At 25.2% G+C, this 24,849-nt stretch overlaps 1 protein-coding gene across 9 annotated transcripts in view; it reads left to right on the forward strand.

Moving 5' to 3' along the window:
* Positions 1-22,133, forward strand: part of LOC127290569 (IQ motif and SEC7 domain-containing protein 1) — a 71,512-nt gene extending 49,379 nt beyond the window's left edge. For 7 of the 9 annotated variants that reach the window (XM_051319248.1, XM_051319257.1, XM_051319252.1 and 4 more), the window contains 7 exons: positions 13,733-14,038; positions 15,967-16,528; positions 17,892-18,251; positions 18,588-18,958; positions 19,040-19,695; positions 19,779-20,120; positions 20,219-22,133. In XM_051319248.1, the coding sequence (XP_051175205.1) occupies positions 13,733-14,038; positions 15,967-16,528; positions 17,892-18,251; positions 18,588-18,958; positions 19,040-19,695; positions 19,779-20,120; positions 20,219-20,490 (2,869 nt within the window). In that variant the 3' untranslated portion in view covers positions 20,491-22,133. Of the gene's footprint in view, positions 1-12,365; positions 12,504-13,732; positions 14,039-15,966; positions 16,529-17,891; positions 18,252-18,587; positions 18,959-19,039; positions 19,696-19,778; positions 20,121-20,218 lie in introns of those variants that run through there. The other 2 variants (XM_051319255.1, XM_051319258.1) reach the window with 2 other exon arrangements.
* The last annotated feature ends 2,716 nt before the right edge of the window (positions 22,134-24,849 follow it).

Below are 24,849 nucleotides of genomic sequence, written 5' to 3' on the forward strand. Positions count from 1 at the left end.
TACTCCAAAAATAGTAAAATTTACTTCAGAAATAGTAAAAATTACTACGGAAACAGTAAAATTTACTACAGAAATAGTCAATTTTACTATTTTTCGAGTAAAAGTTGCCAGAGATGCGCAGAAACTTCGGACAGGTCCAATTTTACTTTTAAAGTAGTAAAAGTTACTTTATTCGTTTTTCCATTTTTCTCCGTGTATATATATATATACACTTTTATTTTACAACATAACGGTTAATTCTGTGTTAATAAATTTATTAGCCATTTTTTTTTAAATGTGTGTGAGTATGATGTACATGACGTGAATTTATATATAGTTACGTAATAGACATCTCTCCAACTATATATAGTCATCTACCGCGAAGTGTACTAATTCCATTAGAATTTAAAAGCATCGAACGTATATGTATATATATATATATAGAGAGAGAGTGCAATTTTACAAAGATTGATGCACTGACGATTCATGAGTTTCCGGTGTAAAATAAGAACAAATTATTTGCTCATTCATTTGTTTCGGTAAAAAAAAAATTTTAATATAACTTATTACGATTTAACACTATAAAATTAAAAAAAAAATGTATTTGATTCAAATAATCTTGAATCAAATAAATATTTACTTGGGGCAAATAATTTTTATTTATTGAATTAAATAAATTTTACTTGGATTAATAATTTTTGTATTAGTATTTTTATTATTATTTTTGTATTTTTGTATTAATAAAGTCAAAAATAATTTATTTTTAATAAAATAATTAATTAATAATTTTTTTATTAGTATTTTTATTATTATTTTTGTATTTTTGTATTAATAAAGTCAAAAATAATTTATTTCTATATTTATTGAAAATATATCATTAAATATATAATTATTATTTAATAAAAATATTTTTAAAAAAGTATTGAAAAAAAAAATTATTAAATTCAATTTTATTTTTGCTTCCAGTAATGGAAAAAAATATTTAGATTTCATTTATATGATTATTATATAGATTTCTCATTTCGTTCTTTACTCGCGCGATAAGTTCGCATATTATATTTATTATATAGTTTTATATATATATAGAGAGAGAAAATTTAATTTATTATCATTATATATAGAAAGCATTATTTATTGCTGTCTTGCGAAAGATAAAAATATTAAATTATTTTTTATTGATTATCGTAAAAAAAAATTCTCGAGAAATAAACAATAAACAAATTAACAATTATTATATTATATATGCTTTTCTATTGAAGTTTTGTAATTAGATTTTTAACAGCTCATTAAGTTTTCAGTGTAAAAAATTTTTAATTACCTAATATATATATATATATATATATATATATATATATATATATAACAAATACAATTTCAGGAAAAATAATAATGAAAAATTTTATAAACTTTTTTTTTTATTTTTCTATTTTCTAATAATTTTGAATGACAATTTTTTTTATAATTTTCACAAAATAAAAATTTAATAAATTTTTTATTAATGTATTTGCTTATTATAATTATATTAAATTCCTATTATTATTGACAAATTAGAAAAAAAATATATATTTTTTTAATAATAATGGAAAAAAAAACTTTATGCATTCACTCGCTTTCTCTCAAATATTTTATCGTTAAATTTTCGTATACGCTCACCGTTATCATAAAGCAAGATTAAAATAAGTATAACCATAATTTTGATATTTAATGAAATCCTTAATGAAGTATAAGCGTGGAAAATGGGTAAAGCCGAGGGAAAATTAACTGGGAAATGTTATATATATATAGTTATATATATATCCGATGAAGGAATTTATATACGTCTTAACGGCGGAAATCTGTGTGCCATGAAAAATTCAAAAGAAGGAAAATTCTCTTGACGATGTGTAAATTGTATACACGTATATATAAATAACGAGAAACGAGAGAGAGAGAGAGAGAAAGAGAGAGAAATCATTAGAGAAATTATTAAAGCGTGCTCTTATTATAAAAGCATTCGTGCGCAGACGTTATATAGCAACACGAGTAATTATCATTTAGCAATTAACAACCGTTAATTGCTATTAACAGTAACCAAGGTTTAGTGTAAAGCTTTCGTGACTGTGATCAAGTAAAATTAGAAATTTCTCTCTTCTCTTAGAGATTTCGATTTACTTCAAGCAAGGATAACAGTTTTTATCTCTTTATATATATATATATATATATATATATATATATATATATATATATATATATATAAAACAATTGTTTCGAAAAAATAGTTTTTTAAAGTAAAAAATAATTTATTGTTTCGAAAAAATTATTTTTTCATTGCAAAAAATTGCAAAACTAAATTGGAAACTGTTTCCATTCTTTTTATTAACTCTTTATTTTTTATTTATTCGGAATTTAATTACATATCAATTGTTTTTAGGTATAATTACATATTTATTAATTTATTCATTCGTTTTTATTATTTAGCGAATTTAATTTTATATCAATTAATTTTTTTCTCAATTATTATTATATTAATTATTGTATTAATTTTTTTTTTCATTTCTATTGTCACTTCCACTTTTTTATTTTCATTACCGTTTCCACTTTCACTTTTTCTAATTCTCATTCCCATTTTCACTTCCACTTTTTATAATTTTCATGCCCATTTTCACATCCACTTTTTTATTTACATTTCCACTTTCACTTTTTCTAATTCTCATTCGCACTTCCATTGTGGGAAAGTGAAAGTGAAATGTGAAAGTGGGAATGAGAATTAGAAAAAGTGGTAGTGGCAATGAATATAAAAAACTGGAAGTGGAAATAGTAATGGGAATGAAAATTAGAGGAAGTGGAAGTGTCAATGAATATAAAAAAGTGGAAGTGAAAATGGGAATGAAAATTGGAACAAGTGGAAGTGGAAGTGAATGTGGGAATGAGAATTAGAAAAAGTGGTAGTGGCAATGAATATAAAAAACTGGAAGTGGAAATAGGAATGGGAATGAAAATTAGAAAAAGTGGAAGTGAAGTGGGAATGAGAATTAGAAACAGTAGAGGTGAGAATGGAAGTGCGAATGAGAATTGGAAAAAGTTTAAGTGGAAGTGAAAGTGGTAATGGGAAAGTAGTGTCAAAGTTTCTGTGAAAATATATTTTAGAAACTCTTAATTTTTTTACAGGTACTAACTTTAGTAACATTAGTAATGTTAGTAACATTAGTAACGTTAGTAACGTTAATTTTTTCACCTGGATAACGCTTATTTAAAAATTAAAAAAATGAGAATCTGTTTTTTTTGAACAATTTTTTACATTTTGCGAATTTACTTGAATTTGTTTTTTTCCTCTTGGATAATTTTTTTTTTCTTTTTCCTCTCTTTAGTGTATTAGTCACTTTACGTGAAATAAAAATTTATTCGCCCGATATGCTAATCTACAATATTATGCACTTTAATCTATTGAAAAACGAGTTCTTGACCACGTGCGTTGGAGGTGTTATCTTTTGAAAATTTTATGTCTCATATGATTTGTCATATATATATATACATATATATATATATATATATATATGTCTCGTTCACTTGCATATTAGTTAGACAAAAAGGAAAAAAAATAATTTTTTTTCTACCTCACGCTAATGACGATGTTCCTTATCAAAATTGTTTTTCATAAAAATTACGTTTTTTATTTTCTTTTTTTTTAAATATAGAAATAAATTGATTTCATTTTATATTATTGAAAAAAAATTTTAATATTAAATTAATTTCAATATAATATATTTGAAATATGGAAAGTGTTTTTAGAAAATATTTGAAATACAAAAATTGTGGAAAAATTATTATTAGGGAATTTTTTCATGACAATTTATAGAGAGAAAAAAAAAGAAAATTCATTGGTTGGATAATGAATAATCATGCACGCAAGTTTACCTAGATTTTATTTTATTTATATATATATATATAATATATAACGGACTAGCATGTCGCAACTGGACTGTGGCCATTCACAACTGGGGCATTTTATTTGCGCATTCAAAATGTTGCCTCAAAGAGAAATTCGGAATTCAGATTCTGATCTCATTTTTTTTTTCGCTCACTTTTCATTCAAGACTACTTTTGCATGCGCGCATGTGTAATTAACAAGTGCAAATTATTCCAGACACAAAGTGTCCGCCTGCCGCGCAAGACCCTTGGTCACGCTCCATGGCCAATTTAATTCAACACTTGAGATTTTCACATTAAAAAAAAAAAAACAATTTGTTATTATGAAAGTATAGTTTTATTTTTTACGCGCACGTTTCTTGAAATATTATAATTATTTATTTATTCACATATAAAAATTCTAGTGAAAAATAATTTTCACTTGACGAAAAAAAACTGTCTGACAATAAACTACTTTTTCTACTTAAAATTAATTTTACAAACAAAGAAGGTGGAATTTTTTTTTATATTTTTGTAATTTAAAAATAAAAATGTCTAACTGTGAAATACTTTTTCTACTTAAAAAAAGCTAGTCTGACACTGAACCACTTTTTCTACTTAAAAATTTATTTTTACCTATACAATGACGGCAAACATAAATATGTCTGGAGTAAATTACTTTTTCTACTTGGACATTAGAGAGTACGTCTGACACAAAAATACTGTTTCTACTTAAAAATTAATTTTGCAAAAAGGATGGAATTTTTTATATTTTTATAAAAATAAAAACGTCTGACAGTAAAATAGTTTTTCTACTAAAAAAAAAATCTAGTCTCATACTGACCTATTTTTTCTACTTAAAAATTTATTTGCCTATACAATAAAGGGAAAAATAAACATATGGCTGACTAAATTCCTTTTTCTACTTGAACATATATAAACATGTCTGACTCTTACTTTCCTTATTTTCTACTTAAAATTTTATTTCACCATACATGAAAAAAATAAATATATAAGAAATTAATTTTTTTCAAAAGCATCTTGTCTGACTGAACTATATTTTTTCTACTTAAAAACTTGAATGAGAATTTATTTTTTCAAATTGAAATTTCTTTTATACCAATGTTTGGTAAAATTCCCCTCTTTTTTTGGTGGGGGGAGGGGGTTAAAAAAATTGTGTTAAAAGAGTACGTAACAGATGGTGGGCAAGTAATTTACACTGATCGCATGTTTATATGTAAAATATATAAAGGAATCGAGAAGAAACCAAAGAAAGTTTTTTTTTCTAAAAGGAGAAGATAAAGAAAAGAAGGAAGGAGAAAAGAGATGGGAAGGAAGAAGACACTGATGAGGCTTCTGTGTCTATGGCGCGTGTCCAAGTGGCAGCTGATGTCCTCTACATTTTATTTTATACCATGAGCTTCTATGTGTGTGTGTGTGGGTTTTTTTTCTATTTTCGAAGATACGTCGCGTTGTCTGAGAGTCTTGTGTCTCAAGACAAACCCACTTTCGCTTCAACCACTCTAGTTTTTCAGACTTTTATATATATATATATATATATATATACCTACCCTTTTTCACCCTTTACCATCTTCCAAGACGACGTGTATTTTAACAGTCAGATTCTTGAGCTTACTCAGCTTTCTCAAAGTCAAGTGTATGTCACACTTAGTTTCCAGTCACATATATAAAATGCTTTTATTGTTTTATTTTTCCTTTATTTAGAGGCACCTGATCAGCGCGACTCTGAAAATTAGAATATTTAAATTTTTGCATAATAATAATAATTAGAATTATATAAAATAATATTTATTATAATTATTAATTTATTATTCGAAATAAACAAATTTATTTAGCACAAATACAATTTTATTAAGGGCAAAATAAAATATAAATTTATTTAGTGCAAATAAAATTTATTTAAATAAAATATAATTTTATTTAGTGCAAATAAAATTTATTTAAATAAAAAAATAATTTTATTTAGCGCAAATAAGATTTATTTAGCAATTATATTTGGCGCAAATAAAATTTATTTTAATAAAATGCAATTTTTCATTTAGCGCAAATAAAATTTATTTAAACAAAATAAAATTTGTTTATAATAAATAAATATTTGTTTAGTTCTGAGATAAATATTTATCTTTTCCCCTGGGTGTAGAAAATGTTAGATATATAATAAAAAAATTTAATTTAATTTTCTTTACTATATATTATATTCTAATATTATGTGTACGGTTCTAATAATAAAATATTCATTTTCTGTTTCAGGTGAGTTGAACCTAATTACAATATACAAAAAATGATTTCAATCAAGGTATTTGTGAGTAGAGGAAAAAAATTAATTTTTAATTCTTTGAATATTATTTCCATATATTATAAACCAAAAACAATGAAATAACAAATTTCGAAATTTCTTTTAAATTTTATTTAAAATGAAATCAAACATATATCTAGTCCAAGTGAAGAAAATTATATTATTTATAATTTAATTTCAAATGAATTTTTATAGAATTTAAAATGGAAAAATCGTTTTTTTGTTGTGTGTGTGTATATATAATATGTTCGTGCAGAACTGAATGACTCAACGAGTTTATAATTTCGAGGTAATTTGCTCGTAGGCCATATGTTCATCTATCTTTTATAATCATTACACATATACACACCTTTTATGTTTATAAACCATTTCTCGATATACATGCATATTTTTTTTCCCCCCTTGTGCAATTGGAATCGTGTCATCTCGAAAACAATTGAATAGTCACCTGAGAAAGCAAAACATGTATATTATCTCTCGTAACAATAAAACAACACAGTACCATATTTGTGTGTCGTAATTTGCTACTCAATTTTTTTTTTCAAAACGATTTTGTAATATATTTTTCTTGATGGGAATATTAAAAATCATATATTGTTATTGTTTTTAGAATTTTCTATTTTGTTAATTTTTTTCTATTCAGTAATTTATAAAGTATTTATTTATTTATTATTTAATTATTATCTCTATTTGTTTTTTTTATTTATTTATTTATTTATTACCTTAATAATAATTTATATATCAATTTTATTTAACTTTTTTTTGATTGTTAAAATAGTAAAGTATAGGAGTTACAAAAAAAAAATTACAATGATTAATGATAAAATGAAAATAAAATAGAAAATTTTTATCATAAAAAAAAGTTGAATAAGCACAAAAGTATATATAAAATAAGGTCGAGAATGACAATTTATATTCATTTTGATATATAATAATTTCATTAAAGTTTCATACTCCGTTTTTCTTCTCGATTCTCTCATATATATATATAGAATATTCAGAGAGCAATTCTACAAAATTAAGTCAGTAGAACAGTAAATTAATTTTACGCGTTTCATTTCATCTCAGTGTGCCCCTTTTACAATTCTTATAACAATTATTACAGTTGTGAGAATTTTTGACTTTCAACTCTCGAATTAATATGCAAGAACACAAAAAATAATCTTAATGTTTCTGCGTTTTTTTATCATAATGCAGTCAAACCTCGTTAAATGAGACGGCACTATTTCATTAGTAAATTTATTTAATTGCATAAATCCCTTTGATTTTTAAATAATAAACTCTTAGTGTTTCCAGTGTTTTTTTATTTTTATTTATTTTTATTATTAATATTATTATTATTATTATTATCATTATTATTATTATTATTATTATTATTATTATTATTATTATTATTATTATTATTATTATTATTATTATTATTATTATTATTATTATTATTATTATTATTATTATTATTATTATTATTATTATTACTATACAGTTAAACCTCCTTAAGTGAGACGGCACTATTATTATAGTAAATTTGTTTAAAGATTATAATTTTTTTTACAGATACTACTGTGTTTTTTTAAATAATAAACTTTTACTATTTCTATTTTTTTATTATTATTATTATTATTATAATACAGTCAAACCTCGTTAAGTGAGACGTCCCTGTTTTTTAGAAAATTTGTTTAATTATAAGTTTTTTAATAGGTTCCATAGAATTTTTAAATAATAAACTCTTAGTGTTTCTGTTTTTTTTTATTATTATTTATTATTATTATTATTATTATTACTATTATTATACAGTCAAACCTCGTTAAGTGAGACGTCCTTATTTTATGGAAAATTTGTTTAATTATAAGTTTTTTAATTAGTTCCATAGAATTTTTAAACAATAAACTATTAGTATTTCTACTATTTTTTTATTATTATTTATTTTTTTAATGATTATTATTATTATAATACAGTCAAACCTCGTTAAGTGAGACGTCCCTGTTTTTTAGAAAATTTGTTTAATTATAAATTTTTTAATAGGTTCCATAGAATTTTTAAATAATAAACTCTTAGTGTTTCTGTTTTTATTATTATTATTATTTATTATTATTATTATTATTATTATTATTATTATTATTATTATTATTATTATTATTATTATTATTACTATTATTATACAGTCAAACCTCGTTAAGTGAGACGTCCTTATTTTATGGAAAATTTGTTTAATTATAAGTTTTTTAATAGGTTCCATAGAATTTTTAAATAATAAACTCTTAGTGTTTCTGTTTTTTTTTATTATTATTTATTATTATTATTATTATTATTACTATTATTATACAGTCAAACCTCGTTAAGTGAGACGTCCTTATTTTATGGAAAATTTGTTTAATTATAAGTTTTTTAATTGGTTCCATAGAATTTTTAAACAATAAACTATTAGTATTTCTACTGTTTTTTTATTATTATTTATTTTTTTAATGATTATTATTATTATAATACAGTCAAACCTCGTTAAGTGAGACGTCCCTGTTTTTTAGAAAATTTGTTTAATTATAAGTTTTTTAATAGGTTCCATAGAATTTTTAAATAATAAACTCTTAGTGTTTCTCTTTTTTATTATTTACTTATTATTATTATTATTATTATTATTATTATTATTATTATTATTATTATTACTATTATTGTACAGTAAAACCTCCTTAAGTGAGACGTCACTATTTAATAGTAAATTTGTTTAATTATAAATTTTTTAAAAGATTCCATTGAATTTTTAAATAATAAACTTTTAGTGTTTCTACTGTTTTTCTTTTTTATATTATAATACAGTCAAACCTCATTAAGTAAGACAGCACTATTATATAGTAAATTTCTTCAAAGAATGTAAATTTTCGTTGGAAAATTATTATCATAGCGTTAGAGCGTAATAAAAAATTCTCATTTATCCCCAAGTGTACCATTAAAACAGGTATGACTGTATTTAAAAAAAAAAATTATATTTTTAAATAATAGAAGAAACATTGAAAACTAAATAAAATAATAAATATATGTAGAAATGAAATAAAAATATTATTTTTTTACTGTAAATAAAAAAAAAAGAAAAAAAGATGAATCCCATACACACTGAGATTGAAAATGATTATAATTCGTTAGCAGCTGTTCAAAATGATGACTCCGGGTGTTCTGTGAAACATATCAGGCAGGTGTATAGCAGAACCTACGTTAAGAGCACGTGCCTCTCGTGTCAGTGTTCCTTTTCTTTACGTTTAACAAAATTGTGTGTATATGTGTGTGTGTGTGTGTTCTTTTTTCTCTGTGTGTAAGAAGATGATGATGGCACGGGTCTCGAGAGGAGCCAAACACGCAGGCAGATGGCAGATGTTTCATCAGTATTTTTCCCTTCTTTTTCCTCGTTTCTTATATTATATGTATTTCCCCATTCTTATAATACATTCTTTCGTCGTCAAATTGTGTGCGGCTTCTTCACGATTTGCCTCTCTTATTTTATTTCAAAAAAGAAGTAGAAATGTTCCTCGAATACTCATTTTTTTTTTTTCGCAGGTGCTGTTTGCTACATATAAAGACCCTTTTTTCACCATATAAGAGGGGGGGGGGCAAACAACCCCCAATGGCACACGACACCCACATATAGAGATGCGATAATTTATAGCCATTTGCGGAAAGATTGAGTTTTTACTTTTTTTTTTATTTAAAATTTCATGCTACGGTCAGTGACACTTTTTTTGAAAATTCAGTCGAACCTTCTTAAATGGGAATTGTAATTGTACCTCTATTATTAGGAATATTTTAGAAACTATTTTTTTTAAATTTTTACTGTATATATATAGTTTTTATTTATATTTCTAATATAGGATATATTGTTTATTATATCTCACTTAAGCAGGTTTAACTGCATGTCTGTATCAGAGTATTTTTTTTAAAATCTTCTCTAGAAGAAAAGATATTAGTATCAAATACAAAAATTATTTAAATACAATTTATTTAATTCAAATAAAAATTATTTGATTCAAATAAATATTTATTTGATACAAGTATATAAATATTTATTTGATAATAGTTTTGAATCAACTTTTTTGTACAATATTAAATAATCCCTCTTGAAAAAAAAAGAATGTATAGAGATACAAGTATTGAATAATATTTTTTTTTAGGCTTCTTTTTGCTTTTTCTCCATGAGAGAGAGAGAAAAAAAAGGGTACAAAGGGTATCGATTTGGGGCAGATTAAATTAAAGCACTTAACGTCGAGGACAAGTAGCTTAAAATAGTCATTGATATCGATTGGTTCCAAAGCGCACTCGGAACATATCTTTTGGAAAAGGTCGCTCTCTTAAATTCTATATACGTATATATATATATATACAGCCAGTTTGACGCAAATAATCTCTCAATGTTCATGTGGCAACACGTTCGAACAATGTGACAATGAAAAAAAATTGTATACATATATATAGTTACATACCGTTCAATAATTCAAATTTTCCTCTAATATTTCTCGTCACGTTTTTTTTTTTATTATATTTTTCAATCTCTGATTCTTTTATGCAGTATTAATCTTTTTATTAATAAAAGTTGTTCTAAATTTAAAATTTTGATTTTTAATTATTAAATTAATTAATTATTAATTTATATTTATTGGAAAATAAATATAAATAAATATAAAAAATATGAAAAAATAAAAAATGTATTAGAAAAAAATAATTATAATAGGTTTTTTGAATTTTTTTTTTTTGTTTAGCAAAAAAATAAGGAAATTGATTTTATTTTATGTATAGAAAAAAAAAGTTCACCTTTGCGTGAAAAAAAAGCCATTTAAATATATTGCTTGACTCATCATGTATAGCGAACAATATTGTCTTAAAGTTTTACGTAATTATTTCTATCTATATGGCATATATATTGTAATAAGTCTAAGTAAATGAAAAAGAAGGTTGAGTGTCACGGTCGTGTACAAAGCGCGCAAACGATATGAGCGCAGGAGCGCGTGTACGCCTTCCACCTATATCTACCTGCTGACGTGCAGGATCGTATTTAACATAATAATTTTTTTATTATACAGTATTTAAATAAAAATATTGTTTTTTTCTCTCTCTCTCTCTCTCTCTGAATAAATAATTTATATATTCATATCGAGAAACAAATTATAAAATCTGAAAAATATTGTAAATAATGAGAAATTAATTTTTTAAATTTGATAATTAGTTAATAATTAATTATTAGTTAACAATTAATAATTAGTTAATAATTAGTAATTAGTTAATAATTAATCAATAATTAATAATTTATAATTAATTAATTAATATACCTATTATTAATAATTAATTTACAAATTATAAATAATTAATTAATATTTTATAAAGAGTTAATTAACAATTTATAAATAATTATTCTATTAATAATTAAATATTTTATAAAATTGCTATAGGCAATTTAAATCCAGTGGTATAAAAATATTCTTTTAAATTTTTTTATTAATTAAAAAATTGATCAATTTTTGTGAATAGAATTTTTATAATAATGATTAAAGCAATTAATTAATAACTATGATGAATTATTATATACTCATGGCAATTTATCAATGGCTATTATATTAATTAAAGTAATTTTTATTTATTTATTATTAATTATTTATTCTAGACCTTTCAGTAGGCATTAATTATTATTAATAAAATTATTTATTATTAATTTTAATTATTATTTAATTTATTATTTAATTTATTATTTTAATTATTATTTAATTATAATTAAATTTCTACTATTATTTATTTCATTTAATTTTTATTATTATAATTTGTAATTTATTTTAATTTTTTTTTTTCATTTTATTTTAATTTTTAACATTAAAAATTTTTGTTTTTGAAAAATTTTGTTAAGTTCTGCATCCCTGGAGACACGTGTTCACAGGCTTCACTTTATATATGCAGCCCTTCCTTTTTCCCCACCTTCTATGGGATCTTCATCTTCCTTTTCCTTTGCACCTTGATCATCAGGCTCCTGACTATATAGAAATAAGAAGGTCCTTTTTTTAAAAGCTAGCAGCTGCCAGCTGAAACGTTTCAGTCAAGCATTCGTTGTCGAAACCTGCGGACGTGTTTCTCGAGGAACATCAAATATTTTTTTCACTTTTAATAATTTTTCTCTTTAAATATTTTCTCTGAAAAAAAAAATCGTTAATTTTTTTTAAATTTAATTAATATGAAAATATTTAACGGTTTACTGTGTATTAATTTTTGTTATTTAAAATAAAAAATTATTTATTTGTGCAAGTGAAATATAAACTCAAATCAAGATGATAATCGTTGTTTCTGGATTTCTTGTGGGGTATGTTTTTCAGTGTGTGTGTTATATATAAAAAATATTAGGGTGATATATATTTAAAGGGATTGGGGTGTAGAAGGAAATTCATGATTCATACATGATTCATGCAATGAAAGATGTTTTGCAATATATATATAACGATGGCGAAATTTCGTAATCGTAGCACGTGCTCAATTATTTTATATATATATATATATATATATATATATATATATATATATATATATATATATATATATATATATATATATATATATATATATATATATTCCTTTGAGCACTCGACACTTCTATATATTATTATGAAGGTTAATTAGTCCAAAGGGTAAAATGAAATAGATCTCCACAAGGATATCAGCTTCAATTATTTAATTGCTTGTTTCGAATTCACCAAAATATTCTAATGACAAACTGAAATTAAATTTTGTACATTTAATATTTAATATTATATTAAATATTAATATTAAATATATTTAATATTATATTAAACATTAATATTAAATATATTTAATATTTAATATTATATTAAATATACATTAAATATTTATTAATTTTAATTGAAAAATTCTCAATTGTAAATTATAAATATTTTTATAAATATTTTTTTTATAAAAAATTACTATTTGTTTATAAATTATTCGATTTTTATAGGTAAATAAATATTAATAAAGTAAATGATTTTTTTTTTCGTTCGAATTTCGTATTTCTGTAGGCGAATCTTTTTTTTTTTTTTTTTTTTTTATTAATAAATGTCGAATATATGCATACACACACGTATGCACCGGAAATTACGTTTGGTAATCACGTATAGCGGATATTAAGCCAGACATCAGCATTGATTCCTGCTAATTACTTGTGACTTTCAAGTTCACCTGCGAGAGCAAAAAAAAAAAAAATATTGGTTCCTTTTTTTCGCCTTAAAAACTTGAGGATTCATTAAAAAATATATCTGGCACTTAATTGAAAATCGAATTAAAAGTATCCTCATTTTATTAATTTTTTTTTCCTAAATATTAATTTAGAATATAATTTTTTATTTTCTTTTTATTATTTTCAAAGAATAAAAAATAATTTTAAAGAAAAAAATAATATTAAGGAATCAAAATTAATATTAAATAGAAAAAATTAGAGAACAAAAAAATTAAAGAACCAAAAAATAATTTTATTAAAAAAAAAAATGTTTTATTATTATTTTTTTCTTTTTTAATAATTTTTTTTTCTCACTGTTGCAGTTTCCCACAAAAGATGGAGAGGTCGACGCACAATACAAGCCTTAATCAGGCTCACAGCGGAAATGTGCACAATGTATATTCCCCCGGAAATCAAACAGCCCTCTCAACATCGTATATAACAGGGCAGTCTTATATGCAAGGACAAAATTATACTCTTGGCCCATACCCACCATCAACTGTGCAGGTGTATCCACACACGGGCTATGGACAACCCCAAAGTTATGGAGCAATAGTTCAGGGTTATGGGGGACAACCACAGTCTGGTTTTCAGCAGGCATGTCATAAAAAAGGATCCATTCGTAATGGGTAAGTTTTCTATCTTCTCCAATAACCCATTTAAATAATCCACCTGGACCAATACCTGAGGTTTACAAAAAAGACTTTCATATAAAGCTTATAAAAACAACTTCAACTTTAATCCCACATTCCCTTGAATTTTAAATGCACAACACAAGATTCTTCAAATATTTACAAGAAGCACTTCCTGAGATTTAATTTATTTTTTGCCAATGAAAAAAATTTTTTTTTTTAAATTCATTAATTCTATTTGAAGGAATTTAATGGAGAATTATTTACGAATTTTAATTTTAAAAATATTATTTATTTAATTACAATTTATGGACTTACAAGAAAAGAGAATAAAAATGAAAAAAATTAAAAAATAATAATAAAATTATTATTGAACAGAAATTTTCTATTTAAAAATTAAATTTTCATTTACCAAATTTTCAATTCTATTTTTATTTTAAAAAAATTTAAATTAATAGTAAAATTAGTAAAATTAATTAAGTAAAATTTTCATTTGGAGAAAAAATGAAATTAAAACTCCTATTATAATAAATAATGATTAATTTTATTTATTCGGAACTGATTTTTATTCTCTCGTTAAATATAAACTTTTTATAGCTTCATCTCAGAACGAATTTATAAGGATTTCCTAGAATATTGTGGAATATAAAAAAAAAAATTTTATTGCGAAACTTTTTATATACATAATATAATAGATCTTCATTTGTCTCGATGTCAAAGAATAGAATACAATAATCATCAAATTGTGTTACTGTAAATATGCCATCATTTATAAATTAAATTTTAATTCATTTCATTGAGGTTAATGTTCTCTATAAAAAAAAAAATAGTTCTGCGTTTACAATTTTTTTTTCCACTTAGAAATTTTCTATTTTTGATTTTCTATTTATCATTTATTAATTTTCAAATTCAATTTTTTTTCTGTTTTTATTTTTAAATCCTTTTGATAAAAAAATGTTCATTATATTTGATTAATTTCATTTATTTATTAATTTTCATAATGCAATTAAATAATTTAAATTTTCTAATTAGATTAATTTTCATGGATTTTCGCTCGAGATTTTCATTTTTTTTTTTTTTAAATATTTAAAGAAATTCAAAGAAAATTCCGTAATTATTATATTTTTAAATCTCGAATATAATGACGCACGAGACTTTTCTTCTGTGTTTATAATTCGACTAAAACGTGGGAACAAATTCTTCAAGGCTGCAAATGAATTCTCATTATTGTTATATCAAGTCACTCGTTATTGTCATTAGTATCGTTCTTTTGTTATGTGATAATTATTTTTATCATGAGAACATTATTATTATGTCACTTGGCCTTGAATGTCTTGTGGTTTTTTTTTTATTTCATAACATAACTTGTGTAAATTCAATTTCTCCGCTCTATTTTCAAAATGTAATTTTTTTTTATAAAACAAAAATTTCCTTCAATTTATTCAAATTTAATTTTTTTTATAAAAAAAAAAAATATAATATTGTAATCGCAAAAATACATTAGAATTCTTGTAACGTATTTTGAGAAAGTTCCTTTTTGACTTAAGTTACATACACGAAAAGTTTTGAAAAGAAAGGAATATTATCTAAAAGTGGAATAATAGCGGTTTATGTAAAACAAGAGGCCAAAGTTAAGTCCTGCATAAGTCAAGAGAGAATCACCTCGAAAAGTAGAATGCATTGTTCGTCCTCGACTTTTCGTCGTCCCCTTGGTGCTCATTTGCACAAGGAAAGGGCGCCAAGTTGACGTCATTCACCGAAATTGGAACCCCAGACAATTTATTATATTCTATATTAAATTTAATAACCATCGATTTGTCAAATATTCAAAAAAAAAAAGAAATCAATTATTAAAATTAAAAATATCAAAAATAATTTTAACAAATAAATTTTTTGAATTTTATTAACAAAATTTTCATTTTTAGATACGAGCTGTCCCAGGATCTATTGGAGAAACAAATTGAAATGTTGGAGAGAAAATATGGTGGTGTAAAGGCAAGAAATGCTGCCCTCACAATTCAAAGGGCATTTCGACGTTATACATTATTGAAAAAATTTGCAACAATCACGGCAATGGCAAAGGCAGAGAAGCGTTTAAGTCGAAAATTACAGGAGGCAGCCGAACGACAGGATCACGAGAGGCATCCTTATCACAGTCAAATTTATATTCAACCAAGTCAAGTTGGTGGTAATCGACCAATGCCAATTAGAAGTATGTCATTAAGAGAAAGGAGACATCCTGAAAATAATTCACAATGTCAATCGTCGTCGCCAATGCCACGTAGTCAAAGTGGAAGATGTGAGGTACAAATTGGAGGTCACAGGGTTAATGCTCATCAACATGCTAATCACAATGTTCATCAAAGTACTCGTCATTCTAATTCAATGACGCCAAGTCCTTGTGCTAGGCATCAACCTCCACCCAGTCCTTGTTGGGAGTCAAGCTCACAAGAAAGTGGCTCCAGCATTCATTATTACAATCCACAGGTAATTGTCAATTTTTCCCTCATTAATCAATTTTTTCTTTTCGTCCATCAATTTTAAAACAATAAAAAAAATGGAAAATAAAGTGTAATTGAAATAGAAAATTAAACAGAAAATAATAAAATAGAAAAATAGAAACAAAAAATAAAAAATTAAATGAAATAGAAATTAAAATTATAAAATAAATATAAGAAAATAAAACAGAAATTAAAATAAATATAATACAAAGCGAATAAAATAAAAAATTGAATAAAACACAAAATAAATAAATTAATTAAAAAATTGCAAAAAACATTAACACAAAAACAATTTTATTTGTAATTATCATTAATTGAAAATACCATTAATTGGAATTTCTTATCAAATGAAATTTCTATTAATTGAAATATTATTAAAAATTTTTATTTTTAGTTACAAATCTTATTAATGCAATCATACGAATTGAAATTGTTTATTTGAAATGAGAATATGAAAAAAAACTTTCATGAAATTACAACTAGAATTTATGATTATACAAAGCGCGCGTTAAACTATACAAAACTGCATAATAAATGTAATTGATCTCATTCTTCAACATTTTCTTGACGAGAGCTGCACATAAGCATAGAAATGGATTTGATCTCATTTCCAAAGTCTTTCATGTTTTTTCAAGAGTGAGACTATTTTCCAATTTAGAATTTCCAAGTAAAATGATTGCAATGAATTTTTTTTTTTATTTAATTTTTCATTATTTTTGCAATTAAAATTCAGTAAAATTTGAAATTTATTAATTTACATGTTTTATTAGTGAAAAAAAAGTAAAACCATAACTTTAAGGTGTCGACCTAACGACTCGATGAATTTTATAATTATTGGTTGCTTTAGTTATTTATATCTTCTTAATTATCTTCCGTTAATTCTATCGTCTATTTATTATCTTCAATTAATGGTATCTTCAATTAATAACATCTTTAATGAGTCGCCATTTCAGTAAATCAGGAAGAAAAAAAATTTTATCAGCATAATTATATTTGAAATATTTTCGTATCTCCAGATCTCTCAATAAGATGGTACAATGATTATCGAGCATCATCTGTTGTTAGATTAGATGTTTTTACGATCTCTCTCTGTTTCTGTCTTCGTTTCTCTCTCTCTCTTTCTCTCTCTTTCTCTATTTTCCTAATCTGAAATTTGTTTACCGAGTTTCATATCATGACCTGATTCTATATTCTCCAAGCAAATTAAAGTTTTTACAACTCTCTTTGCACATCTGTCGAGTGAGTTAATTCTTTAAAAAAAAGTCTTGGTGAAGATTCTTTGTCTCTAATTCAGAGCTTTGTATTATTCTTTCCTTTTTTTTTTTTTTTATTAAATTATAACTTTGCAGGAAACTTTGTGTGGATTGAGACAAGAAACTCCACCAAGGGATTCACATAGAACTCCATGCACTTCTCCATCGACGCCTCATAATCAACAAAGTTCGTTGTCACAAAATTGGACAAATTCTTCGGGTGGTGGTTGTAGTGGTAGAAATCGTGGATCCGCGAAAAAAGTACCACCCGAGGTACCAAAACGAACTTCGTCAATTACATCGAGGTCGATGGAACCGAGGCACAATGGCCTCAGTAAAAGTGTGGAAAATGGAAGTCTTAGTTCGGTACAAAGTTCAGGAAGCGATTCGACTAATTGCGAAAGCTCTGAAGGAGATGCACAGAGAGGCTCGCCTATTTGGAAGCATAAAGGCATTGTGAGTGTCACACCTTTTTCCTCTTTTCACTTTGCGTTTTCATCTTGGATTTTTACAAACTTCGTTTATTTTTTTTTAACATACAAAAAATAAAACATAAAAGTTTTTAAATAAAAAAAAAATTCTAATTTACTTCACCATAATTTATTATATATGATTAAAATTAATATATTAAATTATTTAATTAATTAATTCTTTAAAGTAAATAATAATATTTAAATACTTCGTCTTTAATATGACAATTAAAAATAAATTCCGGTAATTAATAAAAAATTGAAATGAATTTTTTGTTTAATGTAAAAAAATTGTGATTATTTATTTTATGATTGTTTTCAGTCGGGTTCACCAGAACATCAGGATTGTGGTCATACAAATGAGGGTAACAACATGATGAATAGCGTCAAGGAACTTGGTCACTCCCATGCGAATTCCGGATACCAACACCCACTAATGGATCACACTGAGGCGATATCTCAAACGAGTTACAAAGTTTCGGAACAAAATAGAAAACGTCAATACAGGGTCGGTCTCAATCTCTTTAATAAGAAACCCGAGAGGGGCATCACCTATCTTATCAGGCAGGGTTTCCTTGAGAATAGTCCACAGGGAGTCGCTCGATTTTTGATCACAAGAAAGGGACTTTCCAAACAAATGATTGGCGAATATCTTGGAAATTTGCAAAATGCATTCAACATGGCAGTTTTAGAGTGAGTTTTCATTTATTTACAAATATAAATAAATTGGTCATTTAATTTAAATATTTACAAAATTTTCTTGATAATTTTCAGATGTTTTTCACATGAATTAGATCTTTCTGGTATGCAAGTTGATGTTGCATTGAGAAAGTTTCAAACCTATTTTAGAATGCCAGGTGAAGCGCAAAAAATTGAACGTTTAATGGAAGTGTTTAGCCAACGTTATTGTCAATGTAATCCCGATGTAATATCAAGGTTACGATCGGCTGATACAATATTTGTTCTTGCATTCGCAATAATAATGCTCAACACGGATCTGCATACGCCGAACCTGAAACCAGAGCGTCGAATGAGAATGGAGGACTTTATTAAAAATTTACGCGGTATTGATGATTGTGGTGATATTGATAAGGATATATTAATTGGAGTTTATGAGAGAGTTAAAGCAAATGAATTTAAACCTGGTTCTGATCATGTAACACAAGTGATGAAAGTACAAGCGGGTTTTGTTGGTAAGAAACCAAATATGGCATTACCACATCGACGATTGGTTTGCTATTGCAGACTATATGAAATTCCTGATATCTATAAAAAGGAACGTTCGGGCGTTCATCAGAGGGAGGTATTTCTCTTTAATGATTTGCTTGTTGTGACGAAAATTTTGGGCAAGAAAAAAGGACGACCTACATATACGTTTAGGCAAAGTTTTCCACTATGTGGAATGATTGTCACGTTATTTGAAGTTCCTCGTGAGTTTGAATTTAATTTTATTTTTCTAAATTTACTGATAGTAAAAATTAATACTAATTTTTTTTTCTTCTTGTAATTGCAGATTATCCGTATGGTATAAGACTGTCGCAACGTGTCGATGGAAAGGAATTGGTGACGTTCAATGCACGTAATGAAACTGATCGTTACAAATTTGTTGAGGATTTGAAGGAGTCCATTAGCGAAATGGACGAGATGGAGACTTTACGAATTGAGACTGAATTGGAACGACAAAAGAGTAGCAGAGGTACGAGGGGAAGTGCGGAGAATCGCGATTCAGGTGTTGCTGATGTTGAGGTTTGTCCTTGTCCCGGTTCCTGTTCTGAGAGATCAGAAACGACTGATATGGACAGCCAGTTAAAGAGATCAGCACTCAGCAATTCTCTTCTCGATATTCATGAACAATGTAAGAGAAATTCGTAAATATAATAAAATTAAAACATAATTTTAATAAATATTTTTATTTATTATTATTATTAATTTAAATATTATTTGTTTTTATAGTCGCCGGAGAGAAGCCACAACGTCGTGGCAGTGTCGGTTCATTGGATAGTGGAATGTCAATTTCATTTCAATCGACTTCCGCAAGTTCGATGAGCCAAGGAATGAAACATCATGGACAACTTCATTCTATTCATACGGGAACAACAATTCCTGGCATCAATAAAGGCTTATCTCAACAGCCATCTTTTTTAGGAGGATTATTTAATAAACGTGAGAGAAAATTATCTCAATCGGAGGAAACTGGTCCCTATAGTCGCACCACCGAAGTCTAGAGAATTAATTTCTAGACGTCGGGTTTTTAGGAAATTTTTTTAAACAAAAAAAAAGAAAGGGACTCTTCCGAGTTAATGAAATATATAAAATTAAATTTAAAGACAGTTAAACGGAATTGAAGATGCTCGTTTAACAATTATCACACATTCTAATAATAGGATATATATTTTTTTTATTTTCCCATTGGTAAAAAAAAAAACGTTTTTCTTTTTGGGTGTGTCATATTTAACGAGTGCATTTTCTTTTCTTTTGGTGCGAAAATTAATTTTACAATCATACGAGAGCAATTTATTTCTAGTCATTTATTATTGTACATACCATATAATAACTCCTTACGGAGGATAATGATCGCATCACATTTTTTAGATTAATTGCATATATATATATATACAATTTTTTATTTTATTTTTTTTTTTGCAACGCTTTTTGAGAAGGTGATCTTCGCATTTTTATTTTTAATTTATATATTATGAAGAAAAAAAAAGACTCTGGCAATAATGTTAAAGAGAATTTTTTTTTTTTTTTTTTTTGTAAAAATACCAAAATTATTATTGATTGGGCAGGATCCAATCAAAGAGAGTCCAAGGCGAGGAGTGAAACTTTTTGGCTATTCGGACATGATTTTTTTCTTGTGTATAGTATTTATTCGCCTAAATAAGATATTTGGCTTTTATTTTTATTTTTTATTATTTATGATCTGCAGGTGGCGTTTGCATGTATAAATATGTGAATAAGTAATAATGTTCATGCGCATAATTCATTGTAATTTTTGACATTAAATTATCATCGAGAGACTCGAATTAGGATTGAAGTTCGTGAAGAATATCATTAATCATGTCGACATCAATTTTTTTTGTCATTAAAGAAGAAAAAAAAACAATTGTACATATAAAATAATTAACATGCAAAGGCTAATTTTTTTTCTTTTTGACTTTATGTGTCAAAAATTAGATATTAAGACGTACTAAAAAAAAAAAGGAAAATAAGTAAATGGCGGGATTCATTGTTTTTTTCAAAACTTTGCTCCTTTAAAATGCCAAACGAAACTGGTCCCTAAGTCTTATTAATATTTACAACCATTTTTGTAAAACACATTGCAGTATTATAGAATTATCTGAACACCGAACGCACTGATGTTTCTTGCGAAAAATAATTTTGACGAAATAACAAATTTTAGTCAAGCAATTACAAAGAAGAAAAAAAAGTGAAACACCAAATTATTGTTAAAAACAAGCAGTGAATTTTTCAACGATTTCGGCCTTTTCTTGTACATTTGGAGAATTCCTCTCTCTTAAAAGAAAAAAGAAAAAGAATAATTCTTGACCGTGAATTTGAGTGATTGTGAATTTCGTTATTTCGTGTAATTAAGAAATTTTTAATAAAAAGGATTTGATTTTAGAAATAAAAAAAAAAAAAAATGTTCTAACGGTCAGAAATGTACGCGAAATGACGTGAAAACGTTTTTCTACTGCCAAAGTACATTGTAACTTGTGATTTGAAGAAATAACGAAACGAATTTCTCTCGCTACAAAAAAAATTAATGCAATTATTCGCTATAATGCGTTCTTTAACAATGTGTAAATATTCTTACTGATTGTATTACAAAAATAGGTATAATTAATAAATATAAAATACAACCGAATCTCAAATTCGATAACTAGAATTTTCACACAATTTTCCGTTTTGTTTTTCATTTGAAAAAAAAGATTTACAGAAAATTGTTTGAAATTCAAACAAAAAAATACAATTGTCAAAAAGCAAAATTGCGATATTTGTAAATTTGAAATTTTATAATAAATTTTAATCAATTTTAATGTTGCATATTTAAAAAAAAATTCATGTAAATTAAAATTTTAAACATTTTCGTTTTAAAAATCAAATTTTTATAATTTTATCACAATAAATAAATAAATAGAATTTTTTTTGTTAAATTAACAAACTAGGAAAGTGAATAATTCGTATTTTTACTAGTTGAGATAAAGGGTAAAATAATAAATAGAATTAACAAATAATTTTTAATCGCAATTGTTCGAAGATAAAATGGAATTCTAAAAAGAAAAATGTGGTTTACAGTCAATTTTAATAATCAATTTTTGGTAGTTAATTAGAATTTTTATAAAAATAACAAAATATCTAACGAAAAAGACTGTTGTGCAGTGATTTTATTTTTTTTTTGCTATTAAATTAGAAATTTGTCTCGAAAAAAAAAAAATTATTGTCGATAAATCCAAAAAAAAAAAAATTATAATTGTTTTTAATTTAAATTTTGTCAAATTATTTATATTTTGAAAAATTAAGAAAAAATTGACTTGAACATATTATGCCAGCCATTTGTTGACAATATAATATGAATTCATGGAAATTAATAATTATAAGTCACTGAAACGTCGAAAATGTTACTGATATTTAAGTAATTTAGCGATAATTGTAAAATATTATTATGTAAATATTAAAAAAGCGCAGGAATGAAACGTTCGCATTACCGAAACCTATCGCAAGAGAAATTCGTAAATTGTAAATCGTCAACTGTAATAAAAAAAAAATTAAGGCCTATAATATAATACTTGTAATTTCTTTAATGCCTGGCATGTTTAGAAATTAATTAATTTTTTTTTTTTTGAAATCACAAGTGTTGTATTTTAATTTTTTGTTGCAAATAATTTAATTAAAAAATTAATTTAATTAAACATTATATTTTTAAATTACTGGAATTATTAATTTTTTAAAGAAATTATTTATTTTAGGAGTATTATTTAATAATTAATAATAATAACGAATAATTGTTTTGTTTCACTTGATTTTATTTAATTAAATTTTCTAATTAAGAATTTTTTATCCAGTGAAAATATTTAAATAATTATTTTATTTACTTGACTTTTTCCCTTTATTAATTAATTTCTCTTTATTATTTATTAAAAAATTTCTTTATTGTATTAATAAAGCGGTTAACCTTATAGAAACTTGTAAACACTTAAAAATGTAATTATTTGTGCGATATTTTTGAATATACGAATTTCAAATTTTTAACTGAAATGAGAGGGCGGAAACAGGCCTACAAACAAAACGGAAGTATAACTGCGCATGAATTTTAGGTCGAGAGATATAATTAATCTGATTGGTTGAAATGCCGTGTGTAAATGTCCAATATTATGTATTTGAATCTTCCCGCGTGAATCGACCAATGAGAAGGCTCTTGTTGCGCTGCGAAAGTCATGCGCATTTGCCTTAAGCTTTGTGGATTGGCAACACTGTGTAGTCGTTCGAACAGTTTGGCACAAGTGCTGCAGTGAAAAACATCTAGTGTGTCGATCGCATCTACTTAATTAGTGAGTTTTAGTTAATTAATCGGGATTATTAGTGTGCGTAAGTTTAATATCACGTAAAATCGAACTTCGTTTAGTTGATCGCGATCTGGGAACATGAAAAATACTAATTATTTTCGTTCTAATTTGTTAATTTGAGGACGCCGGCCGGTCTCATTGTTAGTCGATCGGGTAAAATTTCGCCAAATATTCGTTATTTTCTTTGCTCAGAAATTCAGTTTTAATTAATAATCGTGTTCGTTTAAGACTTTGACGCAAATTATGTATCGTTGAACTATAATTTCGAACAAATACTTCGCAAGTATCATGAAAATCGGAAAGTTCTAAATTTTCATGTCGGTGGGCGGCCATTTTTTTTCCAGTGAAATTTCTATAAATATAATTTTCAGAAGTGCATTTTTTCGTGATATTCGGTTTTGTTTAAGCAGAAATATAAGTTAAACTAGATCAGTGATCTAAATTAATGGGACATTAGGAAAAATTTCTATTGTGTCGTCTCGTCATATGATTTTGCAAAGTAGTGGGGGGTGGGGTCGTGCTCTGATCTTTTTGGCGGGATTTTAGGATAGTATCGGAAAAGTATAGCGAAGAGTATATCGATCGTGTGTTTTATCAGATAAATGTCAGTAAATATTCAGTGGCATCTTTAACCGGAAGTGAGGTTTTTGTAATATTAGTGTTTAATTGGTGGAGCAAGTAATATATATATATTGCTCACAATAATAATTCCGGAAATAATTTTCAATATTGTGTTTTATGGTTCATTGGCGGCCATGTTTTTTCGGTGCAAATCGTGAACAATCGGAAATGTTCGGGAAATCGCATTTTTTCTTAAAAATTTCTAATCTAAATCGTTTATATCGGAAGTATTTTAACTAATTCGGAAAAATTTTGTGAATTCAATGCTCGTTTAAATTCCTTGTGTGTTAAAGTGAAATTATGCTAAAGTGAATTTATATTAAAGTGAAATTGTGTTAAAGTGAAATTGTGAAAAAGTGAAAAATAATTCGAAGTGTCTGGAAAATCGGATATCAG

Source organism: Leptopilina boulardi, unplaced genomic scaffold (genome assembly GCF_019393585.1).
Source record: "Leptopilina boulardi isolate dan_hultmark-lab unplaced genomic scaffold, ZJU_Lbou_2.1 LbouV2_70, whole genome shotgun sequence".
Classification (NCBI taxonomy): domain Eukaryota; kingdom Metazoa; phylum Arthropoda; class Insecta; order Hymenoptera; family Figitidae; genus Leptopilina; species Leptopilina boulardi.